Below are 27,958 nucleotides of genomic sequence, written 5' to 3'. Positions count from 1 at the left end.
CAGATGGATGGGCAGTGCTTCCTGGGCCCTGTGGTGGCCCCTGCTTCATCATGTCCTATTTGGTCCAGACCACAGTTTCCGGCATCACAGCTAAGGCACACCAAGGGGCTGCCTGTTTTCAAAGGGACCCGAAAGGCCCTGTATGCAAACACTTCCACTGCGAACTCTAGTGGGACTTTAGGAACCAAATATCCGCAACTGTGGAAAATTCAGGACTACCTTGAAGACTATGGTCCTTAACAGAAAATAGCTGAGTGACCGACTTTTATATAAATTCCACTCTACAGACTTGCTAAGGTGCTTACAGAATGAGCACTTTGGTCTCAGCTTAGAAATTCATCTTGGATACTGTGACGCCAGGGAGCACGGCCAGAAGCAGGTCTGCAGTGTGAGGGCGTGAAAGTGATCCTCCCCTCTGTCCTGACTCGTGGGTCTGAGCTGGGTGAAGTCATGACTCCTCAGTGGTTTCAGTCTCCTGTCTGTTAAGAAGGGCTGGGTGCTCTACTTTGGCTGCACCTTAAAATCCCTGGGGGGCTTTTAAGACATGCTGACACACAAGCCCCACCCATCTGAATTGAAAACACATCTCCTGGGCTAGGCCCACCAATGCATTTTTTTTCAAAGCTCCTCCAGTGCTTCTGATCTCAGAGGTACTGAGAGCCCGCAGGTGAGATGCCCACTCCTCTATATTTTCAGATCTCAGATGATGTCATGAGCGAATTGTCCATCATACAGATTTTATGCTTTGGTATTTTTTTCTTTTACTATAGCAAGAAAAATATTCCTTTTAGCCTTAGCTTTAGTTCTTAAAAAAAACTAGTTGTTTCAGTACTAATTTTGTTAAATGTGCTTAAAAAGGATTTGAAAACTTTTCACCTACACTGACATCATTTTGAATTTTTTCTATAATGACAATGAATAATAAAATCAAGAATTGGATTTTGAAACAGGAAACTATGTAGGATAGTTGAAATCTGTATATAAGTTCAATGGGAAACATTAAAAAGCAGTTTCAGTGTGCCATTTGCATCAATTTCTAATGCATTATGTGGCATCCATAATTTAAAGGCACTTCTTTTTCCTGATAGTTACGAAATAAAACACACTGATCCTTCGGATGTAAGAATTTTTTTTCTCAAGATCATCTTTCTGAGAGTTTTGTGCACCTTTGGCCGATTTGCCAAAATGACTTTAAAAAGTCCAGTAGACTGTAGGAAATAATTACAATCATTACTTCAATACCATGTCCTCCCTCCCCCTAAAAGGGCAAAAAACTCATCTAAATAAATGGTGGATCCTGGAATTCAAGGGCTATGCTGGGAAGGTGTGAAACCAGACAGAGAGGCATGGTTTCCACAGCTTCAGATCCATGGCTGGATTCCAGGACTTGGCAAGCTTTTCAGATGAGCAAGCCATTTGTTTAAACAGCTGCTATTTATTTGATACAACAGCACCTGAACGCTGCAGGTGGCACCGATTTACTTTAAGAAATGAAATATAACAGGAACACCATCCAGACAACCTCTCCATCTGTACTTCTGTATCTGTAAGGGAAAAGCTAAAGCACCGTTCCTTTTGTGAATAATCATGGTACTGCATTATGATCATTTACGAAAAGTAAAACCCAAGAAAGGTGATGGTTAATCATTGCAGTGGGGAGGAGGTGGCCGAGGGCCTGGCAGTACCTGGGAATGAGCGGATTGCATTCCCCAGGATCCAGCGGGTTGATGTCACAATTCTCGTAGTCAAAGGTTCCATTCCACAAGTGCTTTGCCAGCTGAAAGGCGATTTTTCGTTGTGCTAATGTGACTTCTTTTCCATGCCATACATAAACTTCACTCCCAAAATCAAACACCAGTACCTGGGGAAATGGCACAGAAAAATCTGTTAACTCCAAGGACAAGTTCTAGTTGAACCAGGGTCTCTAGTGACAGTGAGCCAGAGAGGCGATGATTTAAATCCTAATGGAGCATTCAGTACAGACACAGAGAGACCTGGCAGCTAGCGCCGTCCTGCCAAGCCAGCCTCTACTCTGTGGGTGTGATGTCTGTTGACCAAAGTGCCCAAGTTAACCCCTCCTCTGAAGGCTCAGGCCATGTAGCACTTCTGAGGCATAAGAGCTATTTAAGCATGTCTTCCTCCATCCCGCCTACTCCCTCCCCTCCCTTGTCATTAACTCATTTAACTTATACAGGCAACCTCACATGGCACTGAGGACCCAGTGACTGTATAGGACTCTGCCCTGTACGATTCCGAGACACTCGAGGGCAGAGACAAACCTGTACTAACATTTGCAGTTGGGCTCACTAGGGTTTGTTGAATGAACACATGAACACAATGCTATTTCCTATTTCCATGCCTGTTGCTTGTTCTATGCTTTCTTCCTAGAAAAATTCCTGTCTTCATTTCCAACCTTCCCTGATAGCTCAGTTGGTCAAGAATCTGCCTGCAATGCAGGAGACCCCGGTTCAATTCTTAGGTCAGGAAGATCCCCCGGAGAAGGGAACGGCTACCCACTCCAGTACTCTGACACAACTGAGCGACTTTCACTTTTTCATTTCCAGCAATCCAGATTCTACTTAAGAACAGTAGAATTATTATCACTAAGCAAACTAAGTGGAATTACTAAGCAAACTAGACTCAGCTTCACCTTGTCATTAAAATTATTCCTGATTCCTTCTTCTTCTGTGGCAGTGTTTCTCCCTTCAAATGCCCATTCACATCAATCAGTTTAGCTTCGGATGACAGTCTTTCTAATACTTTTCTACCCAATGAAATTTAAAGTCCCTTTGTGTTTTCCACTTTCTTCTCAACATTCAGAATACTTAATGGTCCTGGATATATACACTCACACACACACACATTTGTATACACACACGAACACATGTATGCATGTGTGTTCATTTGCTTCAGTCATGTTTGATTCTTTGTGACCTTATGGACTGTAGCCCACCAGGCTCCTCGGTCCATGGGATTCTCCAGGCAAGAATACTGGAGTGGGTTGCCATGCCCTCTTCTAGGGGATCTTCCTGACCCAGGGATCGAACCCACATCTCCTGTGGCTCCTGCATGGCAGGTGGATTCTTTTACTGCTGAGCCACTGGGGAAGCCCACAAACACATATATATAAAATATTAAATATAAAATTAAATTAAATATTTAATATATTTTAATAAATATTTATCTGCCAGAAAAACAATAAAAACATTTATTATTTATATTTAATAAATCTTTACTTATGTGAGAAATAAAAATTCATGGGTTTACTTGGCAAACCTAAAAATTATATATACACCTATGATTCCTGAAACTTAAGGACTGAAAAGTGTTTAATGTTTATACAAAAATCAAGAGACAGGCCTGAGTCATATTTATGTTTGGCCCAAAACAGAAAAGCCTTCAATGTCCCATGCCTCCTCGGAACAACATTTGTAACTCTATATTAGCAACCAGGTGGCGCAGTGGTAAAGAATCTGCCTGCCAGTGCAGGACTTTTAAGAGACATGGGTTCAATCCCTGGGTTGGGAAGATCCTCTGGAGGAGGAAACAGCAACCCGATCCAGTATTCTTGCCTGGGAAATCCCATGGACAGAGGAGCCTGGCGGGCTACAGTCCACGGTGTTGCAAAGAGTCAGACACAGCTTAGTGAATAAACAACAATTAGCATCTAAGACAGCAGTAATGATTTGAAATCACAAATTGGTAGCCTTTAAAAAGATGTTTCTGGGAACTTTCCTGGTAGTCCAGTGGTTAAGAACGCTGTTCCTTTACTGCAGGGGCTGTGGGTTCGATCCCTGGTTGGGGAACTTAAGAACTCGCGTGCTTCAAGGTGCAGCCAAAAAACCCCAAACACGATGTCTCTGATCTGTGATGTGCACTAACTCTGGCTAGTGTCTGTCAGGCACTTCCTGTCTATTTTCCTGGGCATCCCAGGGCCAAGGCAGAGCCCTCGCCATACCTCTTTTGACTGCAGGAGGGAGCACTTTGGGATCTTCCCCCAGTAGTCGTCATCAGGGACGAGTTTGTCATCCATCAGACGGTAAATGCAGTTGGTTTCTATTATGGCCGTTTCATAGAGCTCATCTTCCTTTGGGTCTCCAGCGGCTTTGGGATAAGAACAGTAAAGGGATGTTATGTTTTCCACTGGAGAGTGACTGGTTTGGAAGAAGGAAGGAGGAGAGGAGAAGAAGTAGCCAGTCTTCTCTGAGATGCAGCAAACTCTTACATTGGTAACTGGCTTGGCCTCCCAGAAGCTTCCAGAAGTCTTTGGCTGCATGTGTGTGTGTATTAATTCCTTCTTCAACAGTCTGGATGTAAGTTGCTCTACAACCAAGTTCCCTCTTGGTCTGAATTAAACTCGCGAGTTCTGAGGCCTAAACAGAGAGAGGGACACAGTTACCTGGGCAGACAAGTCCAAGGCCAGGTGGTGGATGGACTAAGGCTGAAATCAGCGCAGAGAGATAAATGGTGCGTGTCTGAAAGGAAAATCTCGTGACCACAGGGGCCAGGGGCACTGGTTGGGGGTTGTCTACAAAGTCAAGAAAATGTAACTAAAGGACTTGCGGGAATCCATTCTTAGTTCTTAGTCTTAAATTCAACAGATCATCCATGATGCTTTTTAAAAACACCCATTCTACTAATCAGTCATAAAAAAACAACATTTGTAGCAACACGGATGCAACTGCAGATGATCATACTGAGTGAAGTCAGAGAGAAGGACAAATGCCCTAAGTGTCATATGTGGAGTCTCACACAGGACACAGATGGACCTATCCATGAAACAAAGACTCTCAGACACAGAGAGCAGGCTTTCGGTTGCCAAGGGGGAGGAGAGGTGGGAGAGGGATGGAGCAGGAGTTCAGGACTGGAGATGCCAACGAGCATATACAGGACGGATAAACACCGAGGTCTACTGTAGAGCACAGGGAACTATGCTCAATATCCTGGGAAGAGAACCAATATGAAAAAGAATGTATGTATAACTGAACCACTTTGCTCTACTGCAGAAATTAACCCTGCAAGTCAACTGTAAGTCAATTAAAAATCAGTAAGTCAATAAAAAGAAAAAAATACCCATTTCCTGGTCTTTTCCCATTAAAATCTCACTCAGTACATCAGAGAAGGAACTTCATTAGCACCTGGGACAAAAAACTTGGAAGTGATGGGTCAGTTCCTTTCCTCTACAAGGAGAAACGATGAACCAGGACTTAAAACCTGGGGGCATAGGTCAGACTCCTTTGAAAACATCTCCCTGAAGCACTTAATGAGAGGCTCACTGCAGAGACCTTCCGGAAAAGAAAGAAGACTATCCCCTCTCACTTGAATGAGACACGGAGGCTTTGAGAAGCTTTTAGGGGTCTGGCCACTGGAAGAATGTCCTGTCTGTGTCTAAAGGGGACGCAGAACCAAGCTACTCTCATTCCTTAGACACTGACCTTCGCCTTCTCGATCACGTTGGCGAACTCTCCGACCCACAGGAAGCAGTGATGGGGCGAGAGCAGGAGGAAGCAGTCCCCACTGTTGAGGGAGGAGGCGCGAGGCTCCACCAGCCGTGTCTGCACGTGTCTTCTACCTGAACATGGGGCAAAGGTCACTGTCCCCCAGTCCCAGCAGGACCCGCCGGGAAGCACCCCACATCCAGAGCAGCCCTGCTCCTGACTGCCTCCTGACCAGTCTCCTCTGTTCACCTGAGCTCCCGTGACCCAAGGGACCTAGGTCACAGCCTTGTGGATGACTTTCCCTGGTGGCATGTCCCTAGAGTCACCACCAGGAGCACTAGCAGTGTCCTGTTACAGCGTGTGGATCCATTAAGGCTCCACAGGATCCATCCCTCCCCAGGGATGCTGGCAAACACCCTGTTTCCCCTCTCCCACTCCTCTCCTGGTCTCTCCACTCAGCCCACCTCCTACACTTAGCAGCCTCTGTGGGCCAGGTGATCAGAGAGCCCTTCAGAGAACCTCTTGGTCCTCGGAAACCCTGAGTCTACAGAGGCACCAGCTTAGAGGGAAGCCCTGCCTTGTGCAGCTTCCAACACCTTCTCCTGAATGGTTTCCATCTTCCCACAGTTGTCCCAGTGCTACAACATGGGAATGGAGGCAGGGGTCTGCACTTGTCACTGGTCTTTTAAATAGGCTACAAAGGACAGTGGTCGTGCAACACAAACTGGAAACCACCAGCGAAGCAGAGGATACGCCCTCCTTGTCTTGAGCCTGAATCTACAGCAGTGCTACTGGGTGGGGGCAGCTAATCACTGCAGGGCAGCCCAGAGCCCTCTGGTTGCGGGGGAAGGCTCCTTGTTAAGAGGGGCGCAGGGAGGGTGTTGGCTACCCCTCTGCACTCCCTCGCTCCCTTCTCCGAGAACGCCTATCTCTGCCTCTGGCTCCCTGACTCCTGCTGACCCCAGTGAGGATAGCAGAGTGGGGCGAAAACTCTGATGGCCGTGGGGGCATCTGGTGACCTCAGGCAGTGTGTGGCCAGGGTCACGGGAAGGGGCGCAGCAGCAAGAGCTGGGATTTTGGATCAGATGGACCAGGGTCAAAGTCAGCTCTGCTGCTCAAGCAGCTGTGGGGACCTGGGGCCCGTCACCAAGCTCAGGGTCCAAATGCGTCCCACCTAGTGGGATTTTGCAAAGCAGGGGTTAGATGCGGTAGTGCCCGGTGGGCTCTCCAGAAGCATGTATTCCCTCCTCCTGTCAGGCAAGTGGGGGGTACTCAGGCCTCCAGACAAAACCCAGGGTCGCCTGTCATCCTCTCGGCTCTCAATACCTTTAACCTGCAGCAGCATCTGCTTCTTGTAGGGCACTGCGCTGTTGTTGGAATTCTGTTCCGTCAGGTTGACGCTCCGCAGGCTGACGTTGCTGAAGTTTTCTTTGCTGGCTAACCCCGCCAGGGTGACTTCTGAGAAGCTGGAGTTGGCGGACACTGGGAGGATTGAAGGATGGATCAGAGATATTTGGGAGAAAAGACAAGGTTTACACTCAGCGATCATGCATAACTGAATCACTGCTTTTTTCAAGTTAGTCCTGATGGGGAAAACATATACTCTCGTCTGATGAACTCTGTGAAGCTCCATGTTAGGAATTAAGCACAGGATTGAAAATATAAATGCTTGTTGACAGGTGTCACCCCATCCACGCAGAGGGATAAGAAATGAGTGTGGACCAACAACCTCAGTACAAAATTAGGAGCTGAACTCATTGGCTGCAACTCCACTAAAGCCGTTATAATTCCTAACAGGGTTCAGATGTTGAAAATGTTTTCCTGAGTGGGACTGTTGGATATCTCCCATCCAAAGTCTTTATATGCAGAAAAGCAGGCACTCTGTAAGGCTTGGTTTAGTTCTCATCTTTTCCTGGAGGCAGAGTGAACAACTAGATGATCCCTTGGGATCCTCTGCTCTCAGATTTAAGATTGTAATAGGATGCTAGGTTCTCAGTGTGAACCAACAAATGTACATATACCCCTTAAAAGCGGAGGCAGAATTAAAGTACACAGAATCTGTGCCAATAAATCTTTATTTCTCCAGTTCTTTGTTTTAAAAAATATGTGCATGCTGAGAGAAACTTGGAAAATTACTTTGCTGGGATGAAGTTCTAACACTGAAGAAATATAACACCACTGCACAATTCATATGACTCAGAGTTTGAAATATACTTATTTAGTAAAACAATTTAATGAAAAGACTCAACTACCTCATCTAAATATTCTGTTTCTAAAAATAAAAAACAACTTTGGTAAGTAGGTTTATGAGTGCTATAGGAAAATAAAAATGATAGCAAGAATATTCAGACTTGCAAGATTATGCATGCCACTAGCTCCACCAGGAAAACCGCTGTTTCAGACCTGGACCCCCATGTGGCAGGGCAGAGGAAAGTTGATGGCTGAGCCTGAAGTGGGAACAAAGCCCACTGCCCCCTCCCACCACTCCTCTCAACCCACATCCCAACTTCAAGGAGCCTGAGGTCCTCTCCAAAGCAATGTGAAAAGCACTGGTTTATACTTTAATTAACAGCGTAAAATCTAGGATTAGGCAAAAAACAGGGATGTGGGACACTTGCCCATGACAGATCAAATTTCCTCTAGAATCAAATGGAGTGGAGAACTGCCAAGTTTGGAAATGGGCTAAATTACAAAGCCCAGCCTCCCTTTCCTCCAGCCTCTGGAAAGAAAACTCAAAAAGACTTAAACGAACAGAGGGCTTCCCTGGTGGCTCAGACAGTAAAGAATCTGCCTGCAGTGCAGGAGACCTGGGTTTGATCCCTGGGTCGAGAAGATCCCCTGGAGAAGGGAATGGTTCCCCACTCCAGTATTCTTGCCTGGAGAATCCCCATCGACAGGGGAGCCTTGTGGGCTCCAGCTGATGGGGTCGCAAAGAGTCATGACTGAGTGACTAACACTTTCACTTTAAGTGAACAGATGGGCCACACTTAAGAGTTTCTGTGAGAAGCCTTCACCTTCTAAGCAGGTTTTCTGCAGGTGTGCATGTGTGTGTGCAAACATGCTCATTTGTCTCTCACGAGTATCTCTGAGCACTGTGACTGGCCTTTGCAGGGCAGGAAAATGAGATGGAGTCACCTGCTCCCCCAGTTCCTGAGCACACAGCTGGGGGTGGCCCCCAAACTCACACTTCTCAACTTTCATCCGCTTTGATTCCACGAAGGCCACGTTCAGTCTCTGCTCAGTGTACTCCTGCAGGAGATCTTCCCTCGCGGCCAGCATCTTCAGGGGGTTTTTGGAAGCCTGGACCCGGCGCTTGGGCCGCACGGCACGCTTGTGCTCAGCCACCGAGGATGTCAACCTATGGGGCAGAGCAGAGCTGCTGTGACCTAGGGCTGCAGTCTCACCCACGCTCAGGGGCTTGCAGGTCTCTGACCTGGAGCATCCAGCTCCAAAGTTATTTCTCGATTGCATTATAAATCTTACAGCTCCTCCTCCTCCTCCCGCCACTCCACCAATGGAGTCAGAGGATCTTGGAAGGTTGAAGCCCATTTGGGTCCAGATCCCAGCCAATCCTAGGAGTCCTGCTCTCAACCATGCCCCTGGGACTTCACCTGGAGGAACGGCTGGCTCCTCTGGGGCAGCCCACTCCACTCCAGGTCAGCGCTGATGGGTGGAAGTCCTTCCCTGTTATCATCACCCTCCCACCCCCGCAGCATCCTGATCACTTCCTGTTGGAAAAGAACAGCCTTTCCTTCTTTGGACTCTCTAGCAAGCCCTTTGAGAATAGTCAGGAATTGCTTCTTGATTTAACCCTCCTTCCTGCAGACTCAACTTCCTGTCCATATCAGTTTTTCAGTTCCCACTGTCCCCCTTTGGAGAATAAGCACTATTTTGAAGAGTAAATAGAAATAAAAAGAGGCCCCCAAAATAACTATGACCCTCCCTCCCTCCCTCTCTCTCACACACACACACACCCCCTCTCTCTCACACACACACCCCTCTCTCTCTCACACACACACCCCTCTCTCTCTCACACACACACACAACCTCTCTCTCTCACACACACACCCCCCCACACACACACACCCTCTCACACACACACACACCCTCTCACACATACCCTCTCACACACACACACACACCCTCTCACACACACACACACACCCTCTCACACACACCCTCTCACACACACACACACCCCCTCTCTCTCACATACACACCCTCTCTCTCACACACTCTCTCTCACACACACCCTCTCTCTCTCTCACACACATACACACACACACCCCCCCTCTCTCTCAAACACACACATACCTCCTCTCTCTCTGTCACACACACACACACCTCCTCTCTCACACACACACCCTCTCACACACACACACCCTCTCTCTCACACACACCCCTCTCTCTCACACACACACACCCTCTCTCTCTCACACACACCCCCTCTGTCTCACACACACCCTCTCTCTCACACACACACACCCTCTCACACACACACACCCTCTCACACACACACAGACTCTCTCTCACACACACACACACCCTCTCTCTCTCACACACTCTCTCTCACACACACACACCCTCTCTCTCTCACACACACCCTCTCTCTCACACACACACAGACACACTCTCTCTCTCTCTCTCACACACACACACAGATACACACCCTCTCTCTCTCTCACACACACACACAGATACACACCCTCTCTCTCACACACACACACACACACAGATACACACCCTCTCTCTCTCACACACACACACACCCTCTCTCTCTCTCACACACACCCTCTCTCTCTCACACACACACACAGACTCTCTCTCTCACACACACACCCCCTCTCTCTCTCACACACACCCTCTCTCTCTCACACACACACACACCCCCTCTCTCTCTCACACACACTCTTTCTCTCACACACACTCTCTCTCACACACACACACACCCTCTCTCTCTCACACACACACACACACACACCCTCTCTCTCACACACCCCCCTCTCTGGGGCCAAACACCAGACATGAAGGCAGGGGTTCACTCTGTCCCCGTTTCCCAGCAGACTCTAGCTGCTTTTAACATCCAAGTGCATGGATCTCTGTCCCCGGAGGTCCTCTCTCATACATAACATTATCATGTGTTTATGTGTGTAAACACAACATATCAATGTTCAAATTGTATGTAACAATTTAAACAATGACATTTGGATGAGGAGGAGATTGAGAAATGGTCCAATAACCATGTATGCAAATAATACCCAGAATATTAAAGGTGGGGAGTGGCAAATTGTTCATTTTCTTAAGACAGCAAATTGAAAAAAAAAACCACACTGAAAAATGCAGAATGGGTATCAGGAACAGCTTAAGGAAACATTTATGATGACCTTGCAGACTTCTGGAAGAGACAGGCTCTGTGACAAATTGGTAGGAAGCAGATAAATGTGATGGCTGTGGGGTAGCCCACCCAGCACGTTCTCCCTGCTTCTGGTAGGTGGTCCTGGATTTGCCTTTGTGGGAACTGCCTCCCTCCATGCCCCGCCCTCTATCCCAGCTTCAGAGTTGGGGGGTATCCAGAGACCACCACTAGCCTATCAGCATCTTCCATCCCCTTGGCTGCAATGATGGCTGCAGGGCTGCGTGCCGACCTGGGAAAATCAAGCCTGAGCTCCTCCTAGGACTGCGGGGCAGGGCGGCTGCCTGAACGGGAGTGGCCACATAGCTCGGCTATCAATCTGGAGTGAGGGGTGACCATCTAACATGTGGTGACAGCCTGAGAGGGAAGGACAGAGGGAAGTTGGCACAAGAGAGACCTTATTCTGAGTCCCCTGAACTGAGGTCACACCTGCACTTTTCAGGGAGTGAACCTGTAAATCCCTCCACACTTCTCTTCTGCTAAAGCTGGTTGGATTTGCCTTTCTTTGCAACACTTGAGATCAAAGGAATTCTAACAAAATGAACACTTTTCTTTAGTGGTGTAGCCAAATTTCTGTGTGAAGAGGGACCTGGGACAGCACTGATAAAAACCTTGAATCTATTGGACTTATTAGTGATGGCAAATTTCATCGATTTTCTAGTTAGCTGTATTCATCGGAGCCTGGGTGATCCAAATTGTTTTCAAAGTTGAGTAAGAATTCGACACATCAAATGAAAGAAAGGCATAAAAATGTTGATCAATCAGTGTTCATGAAGTCTGAAAGCAATAGTCGACTGACGTGAAAATCCCGTCACATTATTTTTATGGACCAGGCACGTGGTGTGGATGCAAAGCTTTCTGGCAGAGAGGACGTCTGTCCTGGGCACGCAAGCTCCATCTACTCCAGTGTCTGGTTATAGAGACTAGTGATTTTGAGACAAGCTGGGACCTGGAACTTGAGAACTTCTGCTGCAGTGATGACAGCTGGACAAATATCTCCTCCAGCAACAAAATACAAAGACACTATAAGGGACTAAAAATAACTTCCTGCATGTGCAGTTGGGGCAAATTATGGACAACAAGATACAAAAAGACCAAAAAAACACAACTGCCACTTCTGAAGAGCTGGGAGCAAAACTAGGGCACTGCACGTGCCTCCTGCACTCAACACCACCAAAGGGGTGGGTAAACCACCTAAGCCACCCACCCTCCTGGTCCAAACCCTGGATATACCCCTTCTCTTACCCCATATAAGGAACATGCTCGCCCCACCTTGGGGAGCCAGCAAGGGCACCTGTCACTTATTCTTCCTTCTTCCTGCTGCAGCAGGGGCCCCAGCGAAGCCTTGCCTGCATTTCCTGTCTGGCCTCAGATTAATTTCTGATTGGGGAAGGCCTAGGATCCTGGTCTGTGTCAGTCTGGCTATTCTATCACAGAAGGTGATAACAGTGAGAGAATAAAGTGCTATGCAGAGGCCGGTGAAGGGATCCATTCTCCAGGGGTGAATGATGGGAACTGAAATAACTTACTTGGGGGCATAAGGATCAAAAATGACATCAAAATCCTCATCCAGCTCCACAGGGCTTCTCGGCAGAGAGGAGTCCACGCTGCGGTAAAACTTGGCAAAGGTTTCATCATCGTCTGGCTTCATCACCTCTTTCACAGATTTCCCAGTGACAGTGAGGACTGTTTCTTGCATCCCACCGACTATCAACAAACAAGCAAATCAATGACATGAGATGTGTGTAAAAACATGACTTCGACTCTGCTTAAAGATTATTTTCTTCCGGCTAAGGTCCAGGAGTGGAGCAAACATGCCAGCGCTGTCTCAGACTCTGGAGATGCTTCTTGGGCATCAGCTCTTCTCAGGGAAGGACTGAACAAAGCCTGCACTGGGAGTGGCAGGAGAGATGGAGGCTGCAGTCACTGAGAATTTCCGAACCTGTTCTTTTTGCTCTTGGAGACAGAACTAGCCTCAGCTTTGTTCTAGATCAAGGTTTGGTAAAATCTTTTTCTGCAAAGGGCCACGTAGTAAATATTTTAGACTTTGCATGGGAGGCTATTTGACTTGCGTTGCAACTTTCACGAAGCTATGGCTATAGCACAAAATTAACTATTACCAATAAGCTAACAGATGAGCATGACTGTGTTCCAATAAAACATTATTTACAAATACAGGTGGGGAGCTGGATTAGTCTGCTGGCCTCTGGGCTAGATACCTGTTCAGTTCAGTCGCTCAGTCGTGTCCGACTCTTTGAGACCCCATGAATCACAGCACATACACAGGTAATAAACTGTGAATGGTTTGTATTCTTTGCCTTGCCAGCTTGGTTATTATATGACACTGTTATATTTCTAGTTTAAAGTGGTTGTTTGTATTATTTTCAACCTATAGGGGTCATTGTCAATAGTAGGTGCTTGGTAATAGATAAGTTTTAAGTACCATACGTTTTTCTTAAGGGATGAGGCTACTTATGCATGTTATTCTTTAATTTTATATACTTCATAGACTTTTGTATTGAAATCTTTGTTTATTCACTAGAATTTTCTTCTAGAAACTATTTGTGACAATCAGATATAATAACAGCTGCTACCTTATTGGAAAATGACATATACAATCAGATCATGTTGATTTCATGTCATAATCTACTTTCAGGGTTAAAAGCAAAATGACTGAGTCTACAATCCTGACTGGATAACATCCCAAGTGTTTAGATCCAGGCACAAATGTGCTATTGGGAGCCACCTACTGAGTACATTATCAAGTGAATCAGAGCTTAGTAATCTAATCAGTGTTAACCAATACATTAACTTTTAAAATATAACATCAAAGATAATGCTTACAGTACACATTGGTTAAGTCATAATAGAAGACAATTCAGTTGAGGAGAAAAAGCAATCCATGTTGGGATTCAGAGATTCTGAAAGTGGGGTAGATATTTTTAGGTTTCCTGAGCTATCCACTGAAACTTGAGCCACACTGGCCACACACACGTGAGCCAAGCTTCCCTCTGGCTCCTGGTATGTACCTTTGTTATTCAGCCTTCTTAGGAAGGTTTCCAGCCTGTCCAACTTGAGGTCCGACTCTAACTGCATGTCTGGTCTGGCTTCGATATCTGGGCAAGTAGAAAACACAGTGAGAGCAGCACCGAGGACGCTTCTGATCACAGACCTCTTGGCACATCAGGGCCTAGGGACTCACCTTCCAGGGGTTTGGAAACTGGTGTCGTGCCCCTTGTTTTGCTGCAAATAGGGGATGCTACCGGGGTGATGGCAGTGGGGGACGCCAGACCTGCAGGGAGAACAAAGGAGCAACTGAGCATCTCAGGATTCCTTCTGGAAATTCCCAGGACCCTGAGGGGCCACCATGAGCCCCAACAGAGATCTAACAATTTACAGAATTTACAAACAGACATGGGACACACACACTTACAGGAAAACTGCCCATAGAGACAAGCTTTTATTGTTTCTAAGGCCTGAAGCAGCTGTCAGTCTGCCATTCCACACGGAACAATGAAGACACATCCCTAACATGCAGATAGGATAACAGAGTGCAGAAGGTGATCGGAATGTCCTTGAACAGAGGGAATATTGACTTCTGAAGGCCTTTCAGGCACTGGAGGTAGCTGAAGAGAAAGCGTACAGTTGTCCCTTGGTATCTACAAGGGACTGGTCCCAGGACCTTCTGTGGGTACCAACATCCACATGGATGCTCAAGTCCTTTATATTAAATGGCATATTTGTATATAATCTACACATATCCTCCCATATCCTCTAAATCATCTCTACATGACTCCTAATACTGAAGATGATGTAAATGCTTTGTAAAGAGTTGGTGTAGCAAATTCAAGTTTTGCTTTTCTGGAATTTTATAGAATTAAAAAAAATTTTTTTTTATTGTGGTTGGTTGGATTTGTGGCTGCAGAACTCAAGAAGGTGGATGGTCGGTTGTTTCTGTACCATCTCTCCAGAGGAAACAAGGACCCGGTTTGTCACATTGACCGGCGAGTTCCCCAGCCCTGGAGTTGTTCTCCTGGCTGAGGGGACGTGGGGACAGTCTGGCCTTTGGGGGCATCATCAGAGTGTGATCTACTGGGCGATTACCCAGAGAGTGCTAGGTTTTGTAAGAAAGACACAAGAGTAACCAGTTTACACATGTGCAGATGTTGGAAAGTCATGCTGGTCTTGGGTGTGGCTGGGAGCTAGGGACATGCTTTCACCTGCATCTTTCAAGGAGCTGGATGGGGACTCTCTAAGTGGAAAAATGATAAGAGACACATAGAAAGGGAAGACAAACATTCCAGCATGAAGACGGCATCTGATTAGACCAGAAAACTGAATAAAGACATAGATGAGTATTTTTTCCTAAACTTAGACGGGATTTGCAAGGGGGGCAGGACGGGTAATTGGTACACTTACAAAGAACAAAGTGAAATGTTAACATTCTTTGTATCCATTTTCATTAAAAGTAAAACCGTTAGGTGACATTGCTATGTTATCGCATCTGAGAGACCACATCCTAGAACCACATCCCGAGAATGTGTAAGTCATGATCACTTATAGGGGAAAAAACCAAGTGAATGGATCTGCTCCTCCCTTCTGTGAGTTGGAGAGGGAGATGTTTGTTACACCATAAAACTTGGAAGGAAAAATACTGAAATGCAGTTTACAACTGAAATTTTAGGTGACATTTCAGAAGCTTCTCTGGTAGCTCAGATGGTTAAAGAGTTTGCTTGCAGTGCAGGAGAACCACTGAGTTGGGAAGATCCCTGGAGAAGGGAATGGCTACCCACTCCAGTATTCTTGCCTGGGGAATCCCATGAACAGAGGAGCCTAGTGGGCTGTAGTCCATGGGGCTGCAAAGAGACAGACACAACTGAGCGACTAACACTTTCCGGAAGTACTTCTCAACATGTACACATACTTCCTTACTAATGTCAATAACATTTTAAAAAATTCTTTCATTACAGGACCTGCAAAGAGTTTATATCTGAGTGAAAGTCAATTTTCTTGAAAGATATTGAAAAATAAGTAAAAAATTTGGTATCAAAGGCTGAGACAGTAGCTCATTACCTGCTAAAAGGATGTGTAAGAGACATGGGGATATAACATTAGCACAGAGGTTATTCACTCTGAAGCCAATAAATAGGCTGGACATCAGCTCTTTGTCCAGTTAGGGTGCCCCCTGCTGCCCATTCAGGCAGCTGCACCCGTGAGCTCTTAAAGGTGCACCTGCTCTTTGCAGCTAGAGACAGGGTTTGTGATGGGGGCAGGCATATAGTTTTAAGTTTCACACCGTTAAATCACTCCCCATAGCTCTTTTCAATGAATTCTATGGACAATAACCAGTCACCTGTCGAGAACATTTTACATCTTTTTAAAATCGTATTTATTTAATTTCTTGTCTGTACTGCACAGCATGTAGGATCTTAGTTCCCTGACCGGAAGTCAAACCCGTGTCCCTCCCCCACTCACTGGAAGCACAGAGTGCTAACCACTGAACTGCCAGGGAAGTCCCTCAGCTCTCTCTTCTTCAAAGGTGTACTCTGCATATCTTCCTTCCAGGAGAAATCTAGAATACCACAGAAATCTATGGAGTACTCACTGATCTGTGGGCTCTACGAATATGAAAAGGGGGGCAGCCCTAATGAGGTGAGGGGAGAAAACAGCTTCTGGGGCGAGAGAATGAAAACCAGGCTGCAGAGGCCTCTTGGCCACTCTGCTACACTGTCATCTGATGAGACAGGAGGTCTTGGTGGCTGCAGTGTGGGCACAATTTCATTCTTTGGCAAGTGTAGTTAATTGGATGTTCCACCACTGCAAATCCAAAAGAGCCAATGGCTCAGTGAAACACACGATGGTACAGGTGACAGAAAAGCAGGGTACAGATTTTTCATCAAGTTGAAAATATAAAAAAATTATTTCTCAAGCAGAGTCATAAAGAACCTGTTAAATAAAGATCCATGATTCATTCAGGAACATGTGAAAGGAAACTCATCCCCTAAGGGAGGAGGAATGTCCCTGATTCTGTTCTCCATAACTGCCTAAGAGCAAGGCTACTTCTGATATCCCCATGGACAGGGACAGTGGTATCCAGTAGTAAGGACCAGGCTTCAAATACATTATGATTTTTAAGGTGAAAGACAAAAATTGAAACCCAAGTAAAAGGTCATCAGGATAAAAGCCCAGGTTAGAAGCTGGAAGATCTGAGCTATGTTTCAAGTTCTCAATGTGGGCCTGAAGAATCTGCTTTTCTTAACATAGGGATGGGGGTCATGCAAAGGAGATAGTTCTGTGAGTTGGTGACAAACATCCTCAAATGACACCTCATTCTGAGCGTAAATTACCTTCTGTTATCCTTTGATAATTCCAAGAGTTTTGTTGTTTAGGCGCTAAGTCATGTCTGACTCTTGTGACTCCATGGACTGTAGCCCCTCAGGCTCCTCTGTCCATGGGATTTCCCAGGCAAGAATACTGGAGTGGGTTTCCATTTCCTTCTCCAGGGGATCTTCCCAACCCAGGGACTGAACCTGTGTCTCCTGCATTGGCAGGCGGATTCTTTACCACTGAGCCACCAGGGCTTCCCTAAATTCCAATATTAGTTAAGAATAAATTTGTTAGAAAGGATTCTTCCACCAATATTTGGGTTAATCTCAGTTCAAGAGTTTCCTCTCCCTCCCTTCCTTCCTTCTGCAAATACTTATCCTGAGCCTACAATGTCGTAGGCTCCATCTATGACTGAGGATCCTGAAAGGTATTGAGAAAAGCTAACTGCAAACCTACGAAGCGGATGACAATATAAGTTAATTCTACTGATTGAGAAAACCTTCATCACTAAATTGAGAAATTTACTCAAACAATAGCTTAGAAAATGAAGGTATGTGCATGCACGTGACAAAGGGACCTCAGATTTTAACTATTTCCTACAGGCTGTGAAGCTGCAGTTTTCTGATGACAAACCATGGGATTCATCAGTTTCACAAATCTTTGGATTCCCACTGAAAATCAGTTTCAAGAGCTCAGCTGCAGACAAATGACCTGTCTTCAGGGAAATCTCACTTTCCTGGAAATGGATACATCTTTTAGACAGCCAATAAAACATCTCTGGAAACAGGGCTTTGTAGCCAGGGAACTCTGGGTTGATGGAAGGAGACCTGGGAATTACCCTAAAAGGAAGACGATGAACTTCTGCACTGAGAAAGGCTTATTTGAGTGAACTGATTGCCAGATGGCAAGAAAATGGAAATAATTTCCAAGTGATTACAGGAAAGGACTAAAAGTTTGATAGCAGATCTGCAAAACTGCTTTGATACCTAGGCATTTCCAAATGACTGTTTTGGAATGTAAGTAAATGAATCATGCGTCACTTTGAAGACGATGTGGTCGCAGGAGAAGATTTTCAGTTGGAGTATCTCACAAAGTGTGTACGCAACTTCAGTGAACAGTGAAAACCAGAAAAGACCGAGGCTTGGCATTTTAAGGTGAGCTATCCTACGCCACCCTCCCCTCGGTGGTGATGGAGCTCACGCGCAGGTCCACACTCGCATACACACACTCACACGCACTCTGACCTCGCTTCACCATCCTGCCGGCCACGGTAAACTGGGTGGAGTCGTTGGCTGCTCCCTTGCCCCTGGTCTTCCAGGCGTCCTCTCTCACGGTGATGAGACGCTTTCTCTCTTCGATAGTCATCTGGCTCTCTCGACTTTCTGTGACCCGCTGTTTGCAGGGTGGACCAGGGAGAAAACAGGAGAGTAAGTCACAGAGGTGTGAACGCTAGCATGCAGCATTTCATGAGCTGGAAAGCAAAGAGGAGCCCTGCACTGTCCCCTGATGTCCACAGCTGTTCTGCCTGAAATAGGTCTGGCTTCCTTATTTCCAGCTTGGGTTACAGATCACCAACAACAACCCTGAAACTTCAGGTTAGAACTTGGTTTTTCACTTGTTTGTTTGGAACACCAGAATATCAAAATAATGCTTTGTAAAAAGAAACAGGAAGAGAAAGACTGTCTTCCTGCCATGAATCTTACAGAGTTTTCAAGTTGCTCTGTTTCACTTATCTAAACTCAGTTGACTAGGAATCTTTGTTCATCATGCTCAAAGAACACAGGTTGTTGAGAAAATCTTACCTAGTAAAGATTTTTATCGACATGGTCAACCATAAAGTAGAGAAAGCTGATTAGAAGGAAGGTGTGTTATTAGAAGGTTTTCTGGAACTCACATGCTTTTTCCTACAGCAACTATTTCATATGGGCAGTTAGGCAACCAAGTTAAGCCCACAAAGATGACTTTTAAGTCACAGAATATCTGACATTGAGGCTGAACTGTGCTATAAACATAACCTACGCGTATAGTAACATTTCTACACAGAAAAGGCTGACAAATGTTTATCATTGGAGTTTTGGAGACAGTTGCTTCTTTAGTGTCTAAGCCCTTGGTGACATTGTTTAGCCTTATTTGGTCTAAAAGGCGGAAGCTGGAGGATTCTCAAGGGAGACTGAGGAGGACAGGGATGGCAGGCAGGAGGCGTGGCCTGAGGAGATGCGAGGTTGTTCGCAGGCTGGCAACGGGGCAAGGTCCTCCAGGGTTGGCCCGACAGTTTCTTTTCCCTCCTCCTTTGCCTATGCCTCCTTTCACGACAAATATCTTTGGGGACGGGGGCAGGGCACAGGGCAGGGAGTGGGGGGGGCGGGGCTGGGAGGGGTTGGAGGATCGGGAGGGAAGCTGCCATGGGAGCCCATGTTAAGGAAAGAAAAGCATCGCCAAAGAGCAGAAAGCGCTTCTGCCTCCAGGTCCTTCCTAGGAAAGGGGTCCTAAGGATGGTGATGACCCCGGTTTGTGCTTGCACTTTAACCTCATCATCTTCTGAGATCCGAGGCAGCCCTTTCTGCTGGAGCATCTGCTTTCAAACCACAGGCAAGCTCTCCTTAAATACTCTATGATCTCCCCAAGCTCCCCTTTCTGTGTAAGGAGTTCTTTCTTAGATAAGAAGTCAACATAGATCAAAATGATCCTCAGGTTTTCCACAGACACAGTGGGAGGACCAAGGAGCCCTGAGGGGGAAATACATCCCTGGGGACTCAGTGATACTTTTATTCTCCACTGCTGTCCATCCCACCATGGCAAATTAGCTTCCCTTAACAGGCCAATAGGAAACAACCTCCAGATTCACTCAGGAAGATGACAGAGGTCAGCATCCTTAATCTTTTTAAAGCCCTGGGAGGATGGAGAGATGCAGGGTAATGGGGCAGGGGTGGGGGCGAAGGGAGGCTCTCCTTCTTTTCCAGCCACATAAAAACCATGTCTGCACTGTATTCGGTTTAAGCCCTGGACACGGATTTTTCCATCACCGAACCTACACATCTTCCTTTTACAGAACTCTACTACAGAGCAGTCACAGTCAGGACTGATTTTGAGATCACTGGCAATTAAATTAGGTTATAAACTGTCTCCTAAAGAGACATGGTGACTAAATGTAATATATGATCCTGGTAGGATCTTTGATGGGATGGAGTGGGGGCTTAAACAGATATTATCGGGGGGAAATGAACACAGTTGGGACATAGTCTATGGATTAGATAAACAATGTATCAATATAAAATTTCCTCTTCTTGACCGTCCTATTGAGGTTAAGAGAGTGTCCTACAGTCTAAGGCTCTGTGTCCCCTGCTCCCCACCAGTTCACGTAGTGAAGCCTAATCCCTAATGTGATTCTTTAGGAGGTAGGGTTTGGGAGGTGATTAGGTCATGAGGCTAGAGCCCTCAAGAATGAGATTAGTGCCCTGATAAAAGAGACCCCAGAGAGCTCCCTCACCCCTTCAGCTACACGAGGACACGGTGAGCAGACAGTGGTCTAAGAACCAGGAAGTGGACCCTCACCAGACACTGAATCTGCCAGCACCTTGATCTCGGACTTCTTACCCTCTAGAACTGAGAGACATGAATTACTCTTGTTTATAAGTTACCCAGTTTATGGTATTCTGTTACAACAGCCCAATCAATCAATCAATCAAGGAGAAAAGGGTGAAGGGGGACGTTGGCAGCGGGAATAGGGGATGAAACGGGGTGGGTGAGGGAACAAATACCAACAATTGGTGGGTCTGTTCAAGGGTATATGAGAGTATCCTGGCTATTATGACAACATTTCTACATTTCCATAAGTTTTAAATTTTATCAAAATAAAAATTATCAAACAAATTAAAAACCCTTTTCCTTAACTTTCCTACTCATGATTGGTAAGATGACCCTGGTTCCAAATAATTCTCTGAATCACATGCCCTCATAAACTATGAGATGGACTTACTAGGAAAACCTCATCAAAATTTGAAAAAGAGGATAAATTTTCTTGAAAAATGAAGTTTCAGGAGTGAATTTTAATCAAATCAATATGACACTTGCCTTAAAATATTTTTAAAAATATATAAAATGCCAAGAATGTTTCCTTTTCCAAACACCCAGACTTTACCATTTATATGGTGAACTCAGTAGAATCTCCCAAGTCCTGGGTGTGGTGGGAGGGGTACTTAATGACTCAGAAAAACAGTGTCCCCAAATCAGCAATTCCATTTCGGATTCTCCTGCAGCTCCTGGGAGAAGGTGATGGATGTGGGCCCTGGGATACACAGATATTCCAGGATTTAAAGTGTCCAGGAGTTTGCCAGATCTATGTTAGGGAGCATGCTTTTCATGTGCCTCTAGATAATATCACTAAACCTAAGTTTTTGCTTCTCTAGATGTTTCACCTTAACTTTGCCACTTAGCAGGCTTGCTCAAAAGCCCCCTAATTCCCCTTCAGTTCAGTTCAGTCGCTCAGTCGTGTCTGACTCTTTGCGACCCCATGAATCACAGCACGCCAGGCCTCCCTGTCCATCACCAACTCCCGGAGTTCACTCAAACTCATGTCCACAGAGTCGGTGATGCCATCCAGCCATCTCATTCTCTGTCGTCCCCTTCTCCTCCCGCCCCCAATCCTTCCCAGCATCAGAGTCTTTTCCAGTGAGTCAACTCGTTGCATGAAGTGGCCAAAGTATTGGAGTTTCAGCTTTAGCATCAGTCCTTCCAATGAACACCCAGGATTGATCTCCTTTAGAATGGACTGGTTATTCCCCTTATCTGATAATTCCCCTTATCTGACCTTAAATGGCTCTATAATGTAACAAAAAGTATATACACACACACATATATGTATGTATATATGATATATATACCTTATATATAATATATATATCTTATATATATGTGTGTGTATATATATCATATATAATGAGGTATATGCATATGGTTTATTTATTCACTTTAGAAATGAATAAAATGTATCACAAGTTGCTATTAAATTTTAGAACTCAAAATGTGTAAACAGATAACATGAACCTCTTTCTCCATGTACTTTTTTTTTTTTTTAGCTTAAGACATCATGATTCTCTTATCTTGCTTTCCCCTTCAAAGTTTTTTCTTCCCTCATTTAGAGAAGGGCATAATTCATAGTAGAGTAAGCACTGTGTCATTTTTCAGGTTTTTCTAGGTCTAACTGATGAGATTTAGGATTTGCTGGAAGAGTGAGGGAGTTGGGGCAGAACAGGAATAGAAGCCCTACCCCTTCCAGCCTTTACTCTTTCAAATGTAGATCTAATGAACATGCGAGAGAAAGAGGAGGGGCAGGGGAAGAGAGAGAGGGAGGGAACGTAGTGAAACAGCTGGGAAGAAAGTTGGGTCTTAGGGATGAACAGAGACTTGGTAGGAAACTGTGCAAAGGGTTAACAGAGAAGAACGTTTTCAGGTTACCATGTTGTTACTTATGGGTTTGTCTCCGTACACCTCAGAAATCACATTTCACTAAGTGTTTCTGACACAGGAGGCGATACACAAGACAGAGAACTAATGTGTGACTAGGATTAGCGCAACCCATTCCAGTGTTCTTGCCTGGAGAATCCCGGGGACGGGGGAGCCTGGTGGGCTGCCGTCTATGGGGTGGCACAGAGTCGGACACGACTGAAGCGACTTAGCAGCAGTAGCAGCAGCAAGGGTAAGATTCTTCTACAAGTGGAGAGCTTTGTCGATAGGAAATATTGTGATCTGGCTTTTAAATTTTTATCTTACTCACCTTGAGTGAAACTACATCACAGGAAGAAACCATAAAAGCATGTGTTAAGTGAAAGAAATAAAGTACAGCAACAAATCAGCATTCTCAGTTTTCAAAAATGCTGTCGCCTTTCAATCCCTGTGCACTCTTAAGGAAAGTTAGCTTTGCCGCCTCCTTGAGGGATTTCAATCCACCACCAGGGCCCGGAGCCTCACGTGGCCTGGACAAAACATGGGAAAAGATCTCAACTAGGTTTGGATTTCAAAGTGACCATAATTTGGTCTTGTCACCATTTACCAGCAACTAAGATGAAAGGAGAAGGAAATGGCAACCCACTCCAGTGTTCTTGCCTGGAGAATCCCAGGGAAGGGGGAGCCCGGTGGGCTTCCGTCTATGGGGTCACACAGAGTCGGACACGACTGAAGTGACTTAGCAGCAGCAGCAGCAAGATGAAAGGAGGGCTTTCCAGGGGGTTCAGTGGTAACGAATCTGCCTGCCAAGCAGGAGAGGCAGGTTCGATCTCTGAGTTGCAAAGATCCCCTGGAGAAGGAAATGGCAACCCATTCCAGTACTCTTTCTGGGAGAATCTCACGGACAGAGGAGCCTGGAGGATTACAGTCCAAGCAGTTGCAAAGAGTTGAACATGACTTAGCAACTAGAGAACAACAAGATGAAAGGAAGGGAATGCAGGGAAATCTTATTTTGCCACAGCCCTGAGGCAAGCGGAGGAAGAAGAAAACATGTCAAGACACTTCTACACAAATATCAGAATGGCCAAAATTCAAACCACTGATGCCACCAACTGCTGATGCGGATGTGGGGCAATAGGAACACTTATTCATTGCTGGTAGGAATGAAAAATGGTCCAGCCACTTTCAAAGGTAGTTTGGCAGTTCCTTACAAAACCAAGCTTACTCTTACCATATAATTCAGCAATCAGGCTCTCTGATATCCAAACAAGTTGAAAAATTATGTCCACACAAAAACCTGCAATGGATGTTTACAACAGCTTTACTCGTAACTGCCAAAAGCTTGGAAGCAACCAAGATGACCTTCAGTAAGCAAATGGATAAATAAACTGATCCAGCCAGACAAGGACTGCTATTCAGCAGTAAAAAGAAATGAGCTATCAAGCCATGAAAATACATAGGGGAACCTTAAATGCATATTACTGAATGCAAGAAGCCAATCTGAAAAGGCTACACTTTGTATGATTCCATCTATCAGACATTCTGGAAAAGACAAAAACGATAGTAAAGAGATAAGTTTCCTGGGAGGGAAGGAGAGGAGGAGGGAGCGATGAGCAGGCAGTGCACAGAGGGATTTTAGGGCAGTGGAAGGACTCTGTACGATACCATAATGATGGATGCGTGTCTTTACACACTTGTCAAAATCTTAGCATGTATAGTCCCAAGAGTGAACTCAATTATAAACTATGGACACTGAGGGATAACAGCTTGTCAATTGAAAAAAATGTGCCATCTAGTGGGGGATGTTGATAGTGGGGGAGGCTGTGGGCGGGGTACGGGGAAGCAGGAGGTGTGAGGGAAATCTCTACATTTTCTGCTTAATTTTGCTGTGAACCTCAAACTACTCTGAAAAAATAAAGTCTATTAAAAAGTATACTACATATACATATAACATGTGTATTATAGAAGTATGCATGAGTGTGCATTCCAAGTCACTTCAGTCGTGTCCAACTCTTTGTGACTCTATGGACTGTAGGTTGCCAGGCTCTTCTGTCAAGGGGATTCTCCAGACAAGAATGAAAGTGAAAATCACTGAGTCATGTCCTGACTCTTTGCGACCCCAGGTAAGAATCCTGGAGTGGGTTGCCATGCCCTCCTCCAGGGGATCCTCCCCACCCAGGGATCAAACCCGAGGCACCTGCACTGCAGGCAGATTCTTTACTGTTGAGCCACCACGGAAGCCCATTATGTAAGTGTACAAGAAGTGAAAGTGAAGTTGCTCAGTCGTGTCCAACTCTTTGCAATCCCATGGACTATAGCCTACCAGGCTCCTCAATCCATGGAATTTTCCAGGCAAGAGTACTGGAGTGGGTTGCCATTTCCTTCTCCAGGGGATCTTCCCAACCCAGGTATCGAACCTAGGTCTCCCACATTGCAGGCAGACGCTTTACCGTCTGAGCCACCAGGTCTTCAGGGAAGCGTACATAGTTTATATTTAAAGACTTCAATAGTGGTGGAGGGAAGGACTGAGAGTGTGGGATTAGCAGATATAAACTAATATATATTAGCAGATATATATTAGTATATATAGGACTGATAAACAACACAGATCTACTGTATAGCACAGGGAACTATATTCAATGCCTTGTGATGAACCATCATGGAAAGGAATGTTAAAAAAAAAAGAATGTAAAAATGAAAGACTGTAATAATATATCTTTTCTTTTAAAGTTTAACATTGATATGACTTCCCTGGTAGGCTAGTGGTTAAGAACCTGCCTTGCAATGCAGGGATGTGGGTTTGCTCTCTAGTCGGGGAACTAAGATCCCACAAGCCAGGGAGGAACTAAGCCCGCAAGTCAAAACAAGAGAATCTGTGTGCAGAGCAACGAAGTACGTGCGCCACAACTAGAGTCCATGGACCTCAATGCAAGATCCTGCATGACGCAACTAAGACCTGAGACCGCCAAATAAACACTAAAACAAATAAAGCTTAACATTGACTTATCTCCCCCCTTAGTGACGGAACAGCAGGTTTGCTCCAGAGTTTATCCTCATTTTTGAAGTGGACACCAGCTGGTTATGCAGGGCTAGGTTGCTATAGACCTTTATTCCTAACTTCAGAGGAAAGGAGTTAAGGCAAGTGCAAGAAAGGCCTCCTTTGGGAGAAGAAACGGGGCGTTTCCATTTATGAAAATGCCAAACGAAGCAGGAGGACCCTACAAACCCTCCCTCTGGCTGAAATCCTGCGCCTCTCCCTCAAAGACCAGGTTGTCACCACTAGTCCTAAAGGGACAGAACAGTCATGACCTTTCCGGTTAGAGGCCACCTGACCAGGCATGGTCCCTGAGCTGATGAGACAGAGGCCCTTAGACGGGAGTGAGCGGCCAGGTCCCACAGACGAAGGACAACCAGCACCTGGGGCTCGTTGTGGCAAAGGGGATGCCGCCACTTTTTCTAACAGTTTTGACCCCAGGGACATTCCAAGGGGAATAAAAACCAACTGTCAGTATTTCCAGCCTTAAACATCGTTGCATATTAGGCACTAACAGAATTCCTCAGCCCAGGCTGTCTCCCTTCTGGTAGAGCTCAAACAGGGTGCAGCAAGGTGGGAGGTGGGGAAGCAGGACTGTGGTTTCCATGCCAACAGCGCCACAGCAGCCAGCTCGCATCAGGACCATGGCTTCCACCTTGTCTCTTCCACGCCCCCGCGGGCTTCCACCACCTCCTCCTACTTGATCAAGGTAAGCAAGATAATCTGTCTCCTGAACTGGAGCCAGGAACACCCTGGGCTCCTGACTCAATTTAGAATATTAACTTACGGGATTATGTGGTAGTCTGAATGGGAGGGGAGTTTGGGGGAGAATGGATACACATATATCTATGGGTGAGTCGCTCTGTTATGCACCTGAAACTATCACAACACTGTTAATCAGCTATACTCTAATATAAAAGTCTAATGAAAAATCAGAAAAACACACCCCACAACATAGATTAAAGGGGAAACTTTCCTTTTCAACCAGTTTCATGACTATGAGATGAATTAATACCATAAGTCTCCCTAGAGGTCTGAGCCAAGGTTGCGACGTGTGTGTGTGCTCAGTCGTGTCTGACTCTTTGCAATGCATGGATTGAGGCCTGCCAGGCTCCTCTGTCCATGGGATTCTCCAGACAAGACTGGAGTGGGCTGCCACGCCCTCTGGGTGACTGACCCTAAATATATGAAGTAATTACATTTACACACACACACAGAAATGCAGCAAAGGAGTTACTTTCCCAAATAAGTTTCTCCCTGCCGCTCAGAAATTGCAATGAGGCTTAATACATGTAGGCTTTTCCTCACCTGATTAATAGATACAAAAGACAGGTATTTATGGGCAGCAGGTAGAGCAGGAGAATAAGTAGAAGCGTATACAGGTTCCTATAGAGCAAAGCAAGAGGATTAGAGATGAAAAAAGACGACTTATCAGAGCGGGGTGGGGGAGGGGAAGGACAAAAACAAGGCTTTCTCTCATAGAAAGTTAACTTACTCATTGCAATTTCAGTTCTCTTCCCAAGAGAGTCCTTCCTACTTGTTTTATTTTCGAATGCTAACAGAAATTCCCACACGAGCACAGTAAATATAACCAAATCAATTCTGTGCAGTACTTGAGTTATTGGCAAGATGCCTGCAATTTACAGAAGATATTCAGACAGGGGATCCCTGACTTTCATGGACCATCTTAACACTGAATATAAACTATCATCTTTAAAGCCTTTTACGTTTTCTCCATGATTGAAACAAAATTTCACGATTTTTTGATGATGGCCATTCTGACTGGTGTGAGATAGCTAACAGGAATCTGCTGTATAATATAGGGAGCTCAACCCAGTGCTCTGTGATGACCTAGAGGGAAGGGATGGGGAGGTGGGGTAGGAGGGAGGCTCCAGAGGGAGGGGACATATGTATACTTATGGCTGATTCCTGTCCTTGTATGGCAGAAACCAACCCAATATTGTAAAGCAATCATCCTCCAATTAAAAATAAAATTTAAAAAAAGGGCAGGAAACAAGATAGCTTTTCATGCTGGATTGAGGTGACATCTCCCCTCGGGCTAAGAAAACCAAGCAGAGAGGGGTACCCAGGGGAACCGTCCAGGGTAAGAGCTACACGTGGTGAGGGGACCTGTGTTAGAGTCAGGCTTACCCAAAGCAGATTAGAAATGTCATTATCATCTGTAAATCCTCCTTCTTCCTACAGGTTAAAACAAATAGGAGACGTTGCAGAGTGTCGGAAGAGTAGGGTCAGGTTACGGTGTCACAAGCATTTTCCAGAACTCTGTGCTGGGTTCCAGGAGAA

General features: G+C 45.6%; 1 protein-coding gene across 11 annotated transcripts in view; it reads right to left on the bottom strand.

Annotated features, from left to right (window-relative positions):
* SVIL (supervillin) overlaps positions 1–27,958 on the bottom strand; it is a 278,811-nt gene that overhangs the window by 31,404 nt on the left and 219,449 nt on the right. For 7 of the 11 annotated variants that reach the window (XM_055429928.2, XM_055429919.2, XM_055429937.2 and 4 more), the window contains 12 exons: positions 27,806–27,853; positions 26,963–27,040; positions 18,423–18,570; positions 14,054–14,143; positions 13,881–13,967; positions 12,381–12,558; positions 8,624–8,796; positions 6,765–6,920; positions 5,436–5,572; positions 4,226–4,373; positions 3,959–4,104; positions 1,686–1,861 (listed from right to left, as the gene is read on the bottom strand). In XM_055429928.2, the coding sequence (XP_055285903.2) occupies positions 1,686–1,861; positions 3,959–4,104; positions 4,226–4,373; positions 5,436–5,572; positions 6,765–6,920; positions 8,624–8,796; positions 12,381–12,558; positions 13,881–13,967; positions 14,054–14,143; positions 18,423–18,570; positions 26,963–27,040; positions 27,806–27,853 (1,565 nt within the window). The remainder of the gene's footprint in view (positions 1–1,685; positions 1,862–3,958; positions 4,105–4,225; positions 4,374–5,435; positions 5,573–6,764; positions 6,921–8,623; positions 8,797–12,380; positions 12,559–13,880; positions 13,968–14,053; positions 14,144–18,422; positions 18,571–26,962; positions 27,041–27,805; positions 27,854–27,958) is intronic. The other 4 variants (XM_055429902.2, XM_088844050.1, XM_088844051.1 and 1 more) reach the window with 2 other exon arrangements.

Source organism: Moschus berezovskii, chromosome 15 (assembly GCF_049115385.1).
Source record: "Moschus berezovskii isolate FMDL1 chromosome 15, NW_MosBer_1.0, whole genome shotgun sequence".
Classification (NCBI taxonomy): Eukaryota; Metazoa; Chordata; class Mammalia; order Artiodactyla; family Moschidae; genus Moschus; species Moschus berezovskii.
The sequence above is the reverse complement of the archived record's forward strand: the minus strand, read 5'-3'. Positions and strand labels throughout refer to the sequence as shown.